The sequence below is a fragment of the Scardinius erythrophthalmus genome (genome assembly GCF_964197995.2).
Source record: "Scardinius erythrophthalmus genome assembly, chromosome: 1".
Lineage (NCBI taxonomy): Eukaryota > Metazoa > Chordata > Actinopteri > Cypriniformes > Leuciscidae > Scardinius > Scardinius erythrophthalmus.
In genome coordinates this window covers 28,516,725-28,532,555 of record NC_138221.1, presented here as the reverse complement: position 1 = coordinate 28,532,555, position 15,831 = coordinate 28,516,725, and the positions used below count along the sequence as shown (strand labels likewise).

The window sequence follows — 15,831 nt, the reverse complement described above, 5'->3', positions numbered from 1 at the left end:
CGATGCACGCGTTTCTGCCAACAACCTCTTTCCTGGTTTCATGGTCTGGAGATTCCTGGTTTGTCTGTGAGAGAAGTGCACTGAATCACTAGCATTACGGCCTGTTCACATCAAGGACGATATCTGTAACAATAACGATAAAGATTTAAACAAAAATCATTCTAAATGTAAAAGAATCGTAGAGTTCACAGCCCTGCGAACAATAACAACAGAGGAATGATATCGTTAGAATCGCTTTCAAAATGATTTTTTTCCAGCTGGTGAACGATAAAAACATTTCCAGACAATCGGAAATCACATGACTTTAAAGAGTTAAAGCATTTAAAGGGACAGACGACGAATTTACACTGTACTATTGTGATATTCTACGTTGATGTCTTTATTGTTATCGGTTGTGTAGTCTAAATGGGGTGGTCACTGAGGGTGCGTTTACACAATAACGATACACTTAAAATGGAGAAGTTTTTCCTTTTAGTTTTTCGCGTACAGACGACACCATTGTCAAAATGATCCCCATTCAAAGGGATCCGCGAAAACGACTAAAAACGCTGTATTCGCATTAGATGGCGATGAAGTACTATAGACTGAACACGTAATACGTATGAAGTCACCGTGTTCAGAGATGCACTTTTTTCAAACTTGCACTTTGAAATCCGTTTTCAATGTTTGCGTTTTCAGACACCCAAAACGCTGTTGTCGTGTAAACGAACGGCCAAAACGCTTAAAAAGTTTTACGTTTTTAGTTGAAAACAGTGTCGTGTAAACAGCCCCTTAATGGTTTGTCAACATCAAAACTAACACTATTTACTTTAACTCTTTCCCTGCCATTGATGGAATTTTCCAACAATCCATGTTTTCACTGTTATAAACTAGGGGGCGCTATTACGCATCTTCTGAAAGAGTACAGAGACTTTTTTTTTTCTCTTTCTTTAAGACTGTTCATAACTTTTTAAGGTTTAATTTGATATTAAAGGACTTTTTCCGTTTTTTCTACTTCAAAAATGTTTTTGTTTAATTTAACCCTCTGAGGTCTGAGCTGTTTTCTGGGCCCTGGAGGTGTTCTGACATGCTCTGACATTTGTGGTTATTTCTGTTACTTGTGACATTTTCATGGCTAAAGTCTAATTACACTGTATTCAGCACAAACTCTGCTACAATAATATATCAGCAGCATGTATGTAAAAGTTTGTAGTTTTGAGATAATGACATTTATGCGTGGTTTGTGAAAATACAAAAATAAATTCTCACTGAAATAAGGTCATGAAACCCATACTGATTATTTCTTCACAAGACTTTTGAAAATTGTATCACGCAGCCTAGAATATTTGCTCTAAAACTATGTGAGAATCACCCTGACTGCTCATTCAGAGAAGACAATATATTGATTTAAAAATTTTACGACGTGTTTTGTGTTAGAAAGCAATATGCGAAGGGGCGGATCACCTCATTAATATGAAAGCTTTCCACACCTGAGAAAGACAAAGAACCTCCCTAATGGCCCTATTAGGAGCTTATCAGGGCCCATCATTCTGACCAACCTTGCACAAAGAATGAGGAAATTTAAAAAAGAATGGCTTTTAAAATTGTTTGGATTTATTTACAACACAACATAATCTAAAGATACACAACAAAAAAGCACTTATTGAAGAAAGAGACCTTTGTGCCATTCCTAAAAACATTGTACATACCTTTCATTTTCTAAGGTGTTTGATTTTCACTTTACCATGTTCATGTACAGAGACATGTACTGTGAATGTTGAAGTCAGCAGGACTCAGTGGCATCTGGGCCCTGAAAAAAAAAGTGAACATACTGATATCAAGAGAAAGGCCTGCACGATTTTGGGAATACATTTTAGATTTTTCTTGTTAAAATTGCTTTTTAAAATTCACAGAATACACACACACACTCACACAAATGTTTCCAACAATATATAATGAACACCAGGTTTGTTGTGCCTTGTAGGTATAGGCTATGCGCAGTGCTGCATAAAATAATAACAATATAGCAGCCTATATATATTTTCAAAAAGATTTCAGTAACAACTAAGCTAGAGAAAAATATATTGATTATCATGTTACTTCAAATGTTTCCATTCGTTATGATGATATGAAATGAGATAATAGTAAAAACATGAAGCCGTTTGGAGCGTTTTGCTTTTCCAAAATATGATACATTCAAACGCGATCGCGATCAAAAATATGATACATTAAAACGCGATCGCGATCAAAAATATGATACATTAAAACGCGATTGTGATCAAATATAAAACATTACGGTTAGGCCTACCATATACATAGCCTATCTACGTTTGAGCAGATATCCACAAACACAGTAACAGTAAACACGGGTCTAAATATTATAATATTCACCATATATCTAGCAACAGTTCAACTGCAATGTGAAATTTATGCAACAATAGCAAACTAATATGTAAGAATTTCTTACCTTATCTTTCTTGTCTTCAAATATCGTTCTTCTTCTGATGTAAATCCAATGTAAGCTCAGGCACGTCTTTCAAACTCGACGAAAAGTGAAGTGAAGTGTTTTGTTGTTGAGGTAATGAGGGCGATCGCGTTCCATGTGGAGATTTGCATGTGAATATCTTTTGCGCGAGTGGGCGTGGCCGAATTAAAAATAATTAGGAAGCGTTTGAGAAGCTGGAAATCTTGTTGGTTTTATACAAATTACTTAAACAGAGAATATTTGTTTTCGTTTTGAATCCGATCATTTAAAAGTACACACTTAAATGTTTATAAAGGTGTATGGCTCATAAATGTGTAACAAGTATTCGCTGAGTTTTGTTTCAGTTTATAGACGTGCTCAAGAAAAAAAAGTTCACCGCGACGGAGAGGCAGAACGCACACACTGTTTATTTTCTTTATTTTACAAAAGCACAATGTTTTGATTTGATTGGAAGTGGACACATACAAAAGTAGAAATACCACAGATTCTTTTTTTATATTTATTTTTTCTGTATGACCATAAATGACGGAGAAATTTAAGTTTAAAGTGCTACAATGTGGAGAAAATCCAGCAAAACGCGCCGGCGCGTTTGTCGACCTCAGAGGGTTAATGTAGCATTTTTTAGCTTAATTTAATCCTAGCATTTTCTGAATGAAAATTGTTTCACCAGTTAAAAAAAAAAAAAAAGAAATACCCATACATTTATTCACAAACAGTCTAGACGAGATTCATTTTTTTTAATATATTGCAAATATCGCAGACGATTATGCTCTAATAATCGAGGGAAGCTGAAATATTAGTATTTGTGTCTTGTTTTCCGTTACCAATATCTAAACATTCTTAAATCAAAATGCATTTACTTGAGAATGACTCAAGATTTGATAAGAACCTCAAAATTTTTTGTCAGAATTAAGCGAGTTTATACTTAAAACAAGAAAAAAAATATATCTGTCAATGTGTTGAGAAAACTGACCCCATTGGCAGATATATTTTCTTGTTTTAAGCATGTACTCACTTCATTCTGATACACTTTTCCAACCCTATCTCACGGCAATTTGCACGTATTTTACAAGCTGGCTAATTCGTACAAATTCATACGACCTCACTCTTTTTTTCTAAATCTTACATATTTTACGAGTTGGCCAATTCGTATGAATTTCTGGAGTTTAGACATATCGTACAAATTGTACGAGAGATAGCGTTGACTTTTCAGAAAAATAAACGTAGAATCTTAAGCTGTTTTGCTTCTCAAGTACATGTATCTTGATTTAAGAATGTGTAGATGTTTGTCATGGAAAAGAAACGTTCCCACTCTCTGAATATCCGAATTACATCTACCATTCTGCGGGGCGAATCAGATGATTACAGGCTTACTAAATGCACAGACACTGTGTGCGCCGATTCCTTCTTATTTGCTAAAAATCATCTCAATCATCCTAATGACCCGTCAGCAGCGGGCTGGCCAGAAAAGCTGCTTTAAACAGCGCTCATTTGTTTGGGCCGGTGTCGGCCAGTGGCTCTGTGGAAAAGATGATGTTAATTACAGCACAGACCGCCGTGTAGCCGGATAAATTACATACAACATGGTCTGTTTCCCCCAGCATGCTCTGTGATAGCTGGATTATTGTTCTCAGAGGCTGCCAGGTTTGTGTGCGCCAAATCCGCTCAGTAATTAGCTTGCGGTCGTTGTGTATAGGTGGTCCGGAGACTCCGTATGGATGCCACAGCCAATATGGATGACTAGGGACGTTTGTTTAATCACTATTAACCTAGCTGGCATCAGGAAAGTCTCTGAACATTTCATTTGTCCTGTGAAATGAGTTTGTTGAAGACACACTCTTAGCATTTTCACGCTGACTGTGAAAACGTAAGGTAAACGATGATGATGAAACGATGATGTTTGGTCATGTGACGTATATTGTACTCAATAGATATGTTTAAACCGGCATTGTTGTGCCTGCTATGTACTATTCACTTTCATAATGTTGCTAACGATACACTGCAAAAAGAAAAAGGTTTCCTAACCAAGTATTATTGTTTTGTATCTTGATTTAAGATTTTTTTTTTTTTTTGTAATGGAAAACATTTACTTGGGAAGGCAAATTACTTAAGATATTAAGTCTTGTTTTGCTACATTTTTTTGTCAGAATGAAAGCGAGTTTGTGCTTAAAACAAGAAAAAAATATCTGTCAACGGGTTTAGAAAAATAATTTAGTTTTCTCTTTTTATACATAAAACTTTGACAAACTCACTTCATTCTGATACACTAAAAATAAATGTCAACAATCATCAAAATTAAGTGACTTTATGCCTAAAACAAGAAAAAAAAAATATCTACCAGAAAAATAATCATGTTTTCCCTTTGAATTAAGTTTATTTTCTAACCCCACTGATATATATTTTCCTTTATTTTAAGCACAAACTCACTCACCTTATTTATAATCACCATATTTATAATAAATATTTAGAAATTATTATATTAATCATATAATATAATGAAATATATGTATTGTTACTACGGTAAAGCCATAATAAATTACAATGTGATCACCTTCAAAGTTTTCAGGGTTTTAACTAAAAAAAAAAGACATTTATTTGACAACGTAAAAAAAAATAATCAAAATAAACAGATAGTATTAACTTAAATATTGTGCGAGACATATTACTTTAGCAAAAGTAATCCCCACCTCATACATGTATAAGATTTTTGAACAAAACAAACCACTTTTATGATTTATTTTCCCACAAAATGTGTTGATCCATCAATGTTCGATAAAAACATATATATTTGTTCTGCAATCATACACTATGGGAGGAATGAAAAGCACATTTTCTTCAAGGTTCTAACAAGTTGAGATAATAAGCACCATCTGCCCGCCGCGGACTATGAAGTGAGCCTCGCTAATGACTCGCCGCCATGCTAACAAAGCTTGGCGGCGTTGATTAGCCTCGTGGCTAATGGAGATTTAGCCTGTGGTGAGCAGGGCCGAAGCTTTCCTTTGCCAAGAGAAAGCAGTGCAGCTAATTAGCTGCTTGGCTAACGGAGAGTCGAAGCTAAATGAGTGGGGCGTCAGGTTAGCGTCGCAGGCTAAAGCGCTGGAGCCTGGGAGTCGCTAATGAGTGCAGAAGTACGGGGCTCATTATCCGGAGCCGAGTGGTTTATTACTGAGGATGTCCATATGGAAATGTGAGGTGGGAGAGAGCGTTCCTGGAAGTAAAACCCCCGGCTTTGTGTCGGCTTACGGGCTGTTTCTTCTTCCCCTCTGCCTGTGGGCCTCAAGGGCTGCTGGGAATCGCTCTCACAGGGGGCCTTTACCTTCATCTCCAGCTTTTCCCGCTGCGCAGACGCTACGTTAGCATTCCACCTGCGGCTCTGCTCTTTTAGGAGACGGAATTAAAGATCTGCTTAAATCTGAGCAGCGAACAAGTCTTCATCGGCATGGAGTCCACTCGCATTACAGAAAACCCCACCAATCAGAGCACTTCAAAAGACGCAGTCCGTGCCCAAACCGCCTTCAATACTGCTGTGCTTTGCAGAATACAGCATGAGCTTTTTTGGCTGGGTGTTTTGTGCATAATTGGAAAAGCCATCTAATCCAGCATCTGAGGGAGAAAAGTTTTACTCTGGACATTCAGGGTTGAATTGAGAAGGCATTTTAAATTGCAATTCAATTCTTGCATATGAATTGAGGTTACTTATCTTCAAATGACGGGAAATTTTTATTCATTTTTTTACTAGACAAGTGAATTTGATCAAAATAAACTTACTATATTGTACTCTGGACTTTCAGAATTGAATTGAGAATGCCTTGTAAATTCCAATTCAATTCCTGAATGTGAATTGAGTTTGCAAACATGATCCATTTCCGAATGAATTGAAATTCAAAGAAAGTCATTTTAATCTTTAGCAAACGTTATCCAGATAAACTTGACTTGGTTAATTTTAAAGTTTACAAATGTTTTAATAATTATCAACTTTTGAAATATTTTAAGTAATATTTTTAGGGCTGTCAAAAGATTAATCACGATTAATCGCATCCAAAATAAAAGTTTGTGTTTACATAATATATGTGTGTACTGTGTATAATTATTTTGTATATATAAATACACACACATGCATGTATATATTTAAGAAATATTTGCATACATATACTGTATATATTTATATATAATTTATATTATATATAAATATAATTTTTTTATATATAAATTACACATTTTTCTTAAATACATACAAGCATGTGTGTGTATTTATATATACAAATTTAATTATACACAGTACACACACATATTATTTAAACAAACTTTTATTTTGGATGCGATTAATCGCGATTAATCTTTTGACAGCCCTAAATATTTTCTAAGTTTGATGTTTTTGATACAAATATTTACTTTATATATTTCACCATATTTAATGAATTAACTTTTGTGAACCAGAGAAGAAGAATGCTTCATTTCCCAGTCAGTGTTGCCAAGTCAGTGGTTTCGGGGTACTTTTAAGCTGTAGCCGCGGGTTATTATTTTTTTTTTTTATCCTCGGGTTGATTTCCACCCCCTACATATGATTTTGGAGCTCCAACACCTCAAAACACCCCCAGACATACAAATTCAGTGGAGAATTCGGCTGCTCGACGGAGAAAATCACATTGGGCTATTTTTGGTCTCCTTTTGACTGGCTATTGCACTGCTTTTGTTGCGCAGACCTGGCAACCCTGCAGTATGCATTGCACGGCTTATTGCCTACATATTTCCGCTAAAATCTCAGTGCTAATCAAGCTTCTATTATAGTATTCACCCATAGCACACTGTGATTGTAGCAAACGGTTTCTCTCATGTTTCTGATAACTGTCGATCACAACTAATTATATCTTAACATGTAGACATTTATGTGTTTGGCAGATACTTTTTTCCAAAAGTGACTTGCATTGCATTTAAGGTTTGCATTTTATCAGTTCATGCACTGGACTGAAATGATATTTCCACTGAGTCTAAAGGGGTTTTAACACGTGGTATGTTTGCCACTGTCCCAATCCGAGTGTGTCTGTTCCAGGTGCCAGGGCCTAAAACTAAATTTTTGCTACACCTGCCAATGGCCAGTGACTTAAGAAAATTTATCGGCCATAAATATTTTTTATCGGCCATGAAACAACAGCAAACAGCTGAACTCAGCAAAAACAGGCAGTAATGACAAGAAAATGTTAGATACCAGTGAAAATGTACAATTTTCAGGTACAGAAATGTAATAAAGTAAGCAAATGTAAAATACTGCTTAGTTTTTACTGTATAAATTAAACATCCTTATTAATTAGTCCTTATTAAAGTTAAAAAAGTTATTAGTGAATGTTTTTTTTCTTTGTCCTTTGTTGTTTGATTAACATTAAAACACAGACATCAGCAGGACTATTAGGCTGCTGTCACTTTAAGAGTGAATGCACGGACCCAATACACTGATACTGTACACAAGCATTTACTTTCTCAGCGTTTACGTTCACTTAAGACATAACCAATTATGTTTACTAAGACACTCACTATTTTTTGACATAATTGTGTGTGAATTTGTCCGCTCAAGTGCAAGAAGGCATGAATGAGATTCATGTTGGTCCGCAGTGTTGGTCTTGTTTCACACACATTTGATTCTATCAAACCCTGGTGCATTTGTGTGCATCTTAAGTATGATAAAACATTTTTTTTAAAACAGGAACAACACTGCGGACCAACATGAATCTCTTTCACGCCTTCTTGCACTTGAGCGGACAAACTGCCGATATATTGTGTTTTTTTTTATTTATTAATATGGTGCAATTATATATGCAGCAGAGTGAAGGGCACTGACAATTACTGTATGTGTGTAATCGCATTAAGGCGGCTTTCTTCTGCTTGCAAATGGACTCTTTTGAGGAGAACGCTGACCACGAGCCATTTATTTGCCGATCTGATTGCACTCACAATGCGTGATTACACTATAGACTCACTCTTTTGTTGAACTAATGACATTGTCATCGGCTAAAACGCATTCACAGGTTACTTTACTTCCTGAACAAGCGCGAGTTGCCCTAGTCCGAGTTGCTTTCACATTCACGTTAATCGGTTAATGGTTTCAGGGAAACCAAACTCAGGCCACCTCCTAAAGGTAGTCTTGGATTTGGTACCCCCCCGGACGCACCCGGGTCCAGAAGACAGCTTTCACATTACCAATTGTTCATGCAAACCGTGCTCTGTTTCGAACTAAACTGCCAGTTTCAAAGCACCCTGAATGCAGAACCCATCGTTCATAGAGTCTATTGTAATTTAGTAAATTCCTCTTCCTGTTATTCCAATTCAACTTCCTGTGGGGTGTGGCACAAATTTACACTAATTAATTGAAAAGGAGCCAATTCTTCAATGTGGATTTTTGCACAGAGAAACTGCCACCACAGGGGGTATCTGAGCATGCTCAGTAGAAAAGATCACTTCCCTTACTGTACGCAACTTTCCTACCAAACTCATTAATCTCTATCACTGGTCCATTAGGCCTGGTTAAAACAATTAGCATCTGCGGCACGCTAGCCAGGGAAAACCCCACCATACAACTCGGAGCCCACGCTGGGGAGTTAATGTGTTTGTGTGTGTCTCTGATTGAGCCCTCCGCAGAATGTGCATTCATTTGAATAAATTGATAGATTTCAGCCTACAGTTTCACACAGATGCTGATTGGATGAGCAATAATATTAAGCCGTTGCAGCTGTAGCACAAACAGAAAGACTATGAGCGCAGAGTCATCAGAGTACTCCTTATTGCACGTAGTATCAGCTTCGTCTAAGATGTTTCTCCTAAAAGGCTTTGGTGTCTGAGCCCAGTTTGAGACATTGTTGATATCTACTTTGAAACTCTAGAAGAGAAATGCTTGAGATTACTGGAGTCTTTTTTCTCAGGAGAAACATCTGAGAAGCTAGAGACTTCAGTCGCCATTTAATCTCATTTAAATCTGGGAGAAACAATTGAGACTTTAAAGAGCCATTTGTAATTTCCCTGTCAGGTTTGAGTGTTTCTGGATCTTATAATGAGAGATCAGAGGACATTTTGTTGCTCAGGAGGCTTAAAGTTCTTCACTGTTATGTCTCGGTATCATCTCAGATTGTTCTCCTAAAATCTGTTTGGAGAAAGAAAAAGTTGATAGCAGCCAGATCATTTGATCTTGAGAGAATTTGATAAGAAAAGTTTGAGTTCCTCTTGAGATCTCTGACTTTTGATAGCAGACTTTCATATCTTGGCAGATCTGACCACAGTTAAGACTATTGAAATGTCTTCTGAAACTCAAGTGGAGAAATGTAAGCTTACTGGGGTCTTTTTCTCAAGAGAAGAAAACAAGATACAGAAGACTTCTTCAAAAGTCTCCGTTTAATCTCATTAATATTTTGGAGAAATATTTTGAGGCATTAAGGAGTCCTCATTCTGGATTTTACATTTTGAGTATTTCTGGATCTTATGCTGAGAGATCAGTGATCAGAGGACATTTGATTGCTCAAGAAACTTAAAGAAGTTCACTGTTATGTCTCAGTATCATCTCGGATTATTCTCCTAAAAAAAGAAAATATTTATAGCAGCCAGATTATTTGATCTTTAGAGAATTTGATGAGAACCGTTTGAGTTCCTATTGAGATCTCTGACCTTTGATTGCAGACTTTGGTATATTTGCAAATCTGAGAACAGTTTGAGACATTGTTGACATTGTTCTCTTCTGAAAACTCTAGCGGAGACAAATGTGAGATTACTGGGTCTTTTTTTTTTTCAGGAGAAACATCTGAGAAGCAGGAATCTTTCGCAAACGTTTCAATTCACTCTGTCTAGGAGAAACAATTGAGATTTCATATGTGATTTTTCTTTCCTAAGGGCAGAGCTGTTAATGAAGATGAAGGCTTCCCGAATCTTTGCATCTCATGTCTAGCGACTTTTCCCCGACCTCTCCTCAGAGTCTGAATCTCAGACAAACGGCTAATTAACATAAGCATGTAATCTGACTAACGTTGACCCTGTAACCCTGTCCATTCATCCTTTTTTTGTAGTCAGTCTCTGTAGAGATCAGTGCCTGCTCTTGATCCTATTAGCACTTCCAGCATCGTCTCTCTCCACACAGAACGATGCTCGCAGAGGTTTTATTTTCTACCGCAGTGGCCAAATGATGGCGATGCAGCATGCTTGACAGGGTAATTACTTTTAATGAAATAATACGACCATCACAGGCATCAATTAAAAGCCGTGCTCATTAGAGGGGTTTGTGCTCGTCCCTCATCCCTCCGTTTTCTAACGATCCAAACAGCACGGAAGCTAAATTGAAGATTGCTGAACGTTTCCCCCCTTGGGAGCGATGGCACAAACAAAAATGAGAGAGAGAGGGGAAGACAGAGAAGAAAGGGAGCTTGTCAATAGTGAAAGAGAAAAAACACTGTACACACACATAGTTCTGTTTATCTTTATATTATTACAAAAAATGTGGGCATAAATGACCTGTTTTGCTTGTTTTTCTCTCAATGAGATATTCTCAGGCCTCTGCTGAGACCTCACTCCAGAGACTCCAGAGAAAACACATTAGAAACCTCACACAACAGACTTATACTGAAAAACCTCTCCTGATAGTCCTCACACCAGAGACCTCACACCAGAGACTCCAGAGAAAACACATTAGAAACCTCACACAACAGACTTATACTGAAAAACCTCTCCTGATAGACCTCACGCCAGAGACCTCACTCCAGAGGTCTTTGATTGAGACCTCACTCCAGAGACTCCCTGATAGACCTCACGCCAGAGACCTCACTCCAGAGACTCCCTGATAGACCTCACGCCAGAGACCTCACTCCAGAGTTTCCCTGATAGACCTCACGCCAGAGACCTCACTCCAGAGACTCCAGATAAAACACATTAGAAACCTCACGCAACAGACTTCTACTGAAAAACCTCTCCTGATAGACATCACGCCAGATACCTCACTCCAGAGACTGCCTGATAGACCTCACGCCAGAGACCTCACTCCAGAGGTCTTTGATTGAGACCTCACTCCAGAGACTCCCTTATAGACCTCACGCCAGAGACCTCACTCCAGAGACTCCAGATAAAACACATTAGAAACCTCACGCAACAGACTTCTACTGAAAAACCTCTCCTGATAGACATCACGCCAGATACCTCACTCCAGAGACTCCCTGATAGACCTCACGCCAGAGACCTCACTCCAGAGGTCTTTGATTGAGACCTCACTCCAGAGACTCCCTGATAGACCTCACGCTAGAGACCTCACTCCAGAGACTCCCTGATAGACCTCACGCTAGAGACCTCACTCCAGAGACTCCCTGATAGACCTCACGCCAGAGACCTCACTCCAGAGACTCCAGATAAAACACATTAGAAACCTCACGCAACAGACTTATACTGAAAAACCTCTCCTGATAGACCTCACACCAGAGACCTCACTCCAGAGACTCCCCGATAGACCTCACACCAGAGACCTCACTCCAGAGACTCCAGATAAAATACATTAAAAACCTCACACAACAGACTTATACTGAAAAACCTCTCCTGATAGACCTCACGCCAGAGACCTCACTCCTGAGACTCCCTGATAGACCTCACGCCAGAGACCTCACTCCAGAGACTCCCTGATAGACCTCACGCCAGAGACCTCACTCCTGAGACTCCCTGATAGACCTCACGCCAGAGACCTCACTCCAGAGACTCCCTGATAGACCTCACGCCAGAGACCTCACTCCAGAGACTCCAGATAAAACACATTAGAAACCTCACGCAACAGACTTCTACTGAAAAACCTCTCCTGATAGACCTCACACCAGAGACCTCACTCCAGAGACAATTATATTAAAATTAAAGCAAAGTATAAAATAAAAACTTTTAACTTTGTTTTAATTTTAAAGTCTTCGTATTTTATTTGTGTCTATATAATTTGTATACATTTTTATTTATTGTTTTATTATATAATACAATTATATTTTGTTAATTTATTTAATAGTTATTTTATTTTTAGTTTAGTTTATTCTTTTTTATTTTAGTTCAAGTTAAATAAAAAAGGGAGATGTTGCCTTAATTAAAAATATTTAAAATGTTTTTTTTTTTTTTGTTGTTGTTTTTTATATATTTTTTTACTTCATTTTGACTAACATTTACTTTAAGTAACACTAGTGTTTTTTTATGGTTTTGGTTTTAATTTGAGTCCAGTGCCAGAGACCTCACATTATAAACCAGAGACCTCTGCAGGCTCTTAATAATGCTGTAGAATGAGATTATAGCAACAGAATTGCAAAAGTTTTTCACAATCTAAACTCTTAAAAGTTGTTTTATGAAACCCGCAGTGGAAAGCGTCTAACATGTCCTGTTTGTTATGTAATTTCCAGTTTCACGAATGTGTGATGTTATTATTTCATCCCAGGATTCAAGCCCCACTTTCTCATGGACACAGAGGCTCCTAATTGATTTATCTCTCTCTTATTCCCTTCTTCATCTTGCTTTTCTCTCCCTCCCTCGCTCTCTCTTTCTCTCGCTCTCCTTTTCTGCAGCAATTTGGGAAGATCTTAGACGTGGAGATTATCTTTAATGAAAGAGGATCAAAGGTATGAATGACGCTTGCTTTCTTCCCCTCTCTGTTTGTGTAGCGACGATCTCTTCTGAACTCTTTATTGGCTTAGAGACGCCGGTTTGATCTTCCTCGAGTCAGATTAAAGACTATAAAGTCGAAGAGCAAAGCAGACATGGCAGTGCACATAATCAGAGCTAGTTCAGGGTCAGAGGTCAGTCGCTCGCAGGACTTCACCATAATCTGCTGTTTGTTCAGACGACACGGAGAATAAAGTACAGACTCTTGTGCTGCTGATGTTGACTTCAGGCTTTACTGTGCTGTCCATATCACAATTATAATAGTTATGACAAAATTGACCTATTCATTTTCCTCCAGAGCCTATTGCTGTGAGAGCCTCATTTTGGAGAACTGCTTGCTGGAACGTTAAACATTGAAAAGCCCTAAATGTTTAACAGATTTTGATTGTTTAATGTTGTTAATCAAAGGAATTCCCTTAGACTAGCAAGTGTAGACTACAAAAAAAAAGTGACATTTACACCATTACCGGCCAATGATAAAGACTCTCGGCTATATGGGTAAAATGGGAATCATCCGATAAATAGTTTCTAACAGGGTATTTTATGCTTTTTTAGGCAGGGTTATTATTGGAACACACAACAGGAACGAACGCAATGGACAACGAAAATTGGCAACATGCAGTATCACAGATCAAAACAAAAACAAACAGTCCAGCCTGGAAACACACATTTCAAAGTAAAATAACTGGCTGTAGAAGTGTTTTTCAGAGAAGCGAGTTTGTGAACTTAGCATGTTTCCTGCAGACATATTATGGTATTTTTATGCTTTAGTAGAGTGAAAAAGTTCCATATCACTAAGAAAACAAATAATTATTTTAAGGACTGTTGCTTGAAAGGATCTTTATGACATCGCAGTGAAACCCCCCTTCCAGAAGCGTGACTCTCACGTCTCTCTGTGGATGGTGTGTAACCGTGTCCCCGACAGCTAGATAAGATGGAGATCATAGCGTGCTCTGCTCTGCTCAAGCGTTCACTGTTGTGTGCCCTACAAAGCCCATTACCCATGATGCCTTGCTGTCCCCACCACCAGCGTTGCCATATAATGAACCCACCGGCCCATTAATAAACAATCTATTTTCTAAGAAGCAGCAATTTGCATTCAATATGTTTGTCCCTTTTGAAAAATGGGCTCTCTTTTACCCCTCTGTGTAAGCTAATTATTGCATGATAAAACAGCGGAGCCGGCGAGAGCAGATGCTGCCGTGTGAGATGTCCACAGGATTCATTTGGCCCTCAGTTCCCTTCCTCAATTTATTCCTTTATCTCTCTGACTGATATATATATATGTGAATCAAGCAGGAGGCGCTGAAGTTCCTGCGTGTGAGAGTGTCTAATATTAACCGACCCCTCGGGCTGATAGCTCATCCTGTATTATCCAAACACCATCCAGCAGTCCATCATCCGAAGCCCCGCCCCCTCTTCACTCTGATTGGCCACTGCATCATGATGATCTTTCACACTACACTACTTAAACTGCACCTCTCACTGGCTCTGAGGAATGCAACATTTCACACTTCTGAAAGTATATTTTAGGTGTTATCTCTATGAGCTGACTGACCCTCTTTATATACAGACTGTGTGTTTTACTGTTGTCTTTCTCTGTAACCCTCATGATCTTCCCTTTCGTGGGCTCCTGACTCTCTCCAAACCCCTTCAATGCTGTTTCTCTCTCTCTCTCTCTCTCCTGCTTCACTCCATGCGTCCGCAGGGCTTTGGCTTTGTAACTTTTGAAACGAGCGCAGAAGCAGATCGCGCGCGGGAGAAACTAAACGGTACAATCGTAGAAGGACGTAAAATCGAGGTGCTTTCCTTTTCCCCTTCTCCTCTTCCGTCCTCCTTTCCTGCCTGCTGACCTCATTTCCTGTCCTCATCCTGAGATTCACGAGCATCCGCATGTCACCTGCCCAAGTGTGTGTGTGTGTGTGTGTGTGACATTTTAAAGGAATATTCTGGGTGAAATACAACATGCTCTATTGACAGCTTCTGTGACAAACACTATAGGGTTGATCTAAATAAAAACATGTCCATGTCATATTTCGCCCTAAAATGAAAATAACAAAACAAGAAACTGTATTTTATATAAAGAAAATGTTTTTTTTAACCATGTTTTACAACCATTAACACGTATTGTATTGTTTTTACCACCCAAATCCCTTCAAAAAAAAAAGAAAAACATTTACATTTACATTTAGTCATTTAGCAGACGCTTTTATCCAAAGCGATTTACAATGCTCAAAAAATGTTTTATAAATGTTTTTTTTTTGTTTTGTTTTTACTGGAAAAAACTAATATATAATTTATTTATTTAGCATTTGTTTTTTAATTTTCATTGCTATAGCTTATAATTATTTACTCATATTATAATTTATTTTAGTATTTATTATATATATATATATATATATATATATATATATATATATATATGAAGAGTTCAGATGCAAAAGCCTCTAAGTGCTATCTGAAATTTTCTTCTAGAATGGTAATTTTTATAAAGCTTGTATATTTAAGTTCAGTAATTTCACTTAAATGACAATTAATAGGTAATTTGCATTGCCATTTAAGTGAAATTATTGAACTTAAATATACAAGCTTTATAAAAATGATCATTCTAGAGGAAAATTTCAGTTGGCACTTAGAGGCTTTTGCATCTGAACTCTTCATATATATATATATATATATATATATATATATATATATATATATATATATATATATATATACATATA

At 37.6% G+C, this 15,831-nt stretch overlaps 1 protein-coding gene across 1 annotated transcript in view; it reads left to right on the top strand.

Moving 5' to 3' along the window:
- Positions 1-15,831, top strand: part of rbfox3b (RNA binding fox-1 homolog 3b) — a 211,082-nt gene that overhangs the window by 176,728 nt on the left and 18,523 nt on the right. The window contains exons 6-7 of the mRNA XM_081370428.1: positions 13,009-13,062; positions 14,814-14,906. Coding sequence (XP_081226554.1) covers positions 13,009-13,062; positions 14,814-14,906 — 147 coding nt within the window. The remainder of the gene's footprint in view (positions 1-13,008; positions 13,063-14,813; positions 14,907-15,831) is intronic.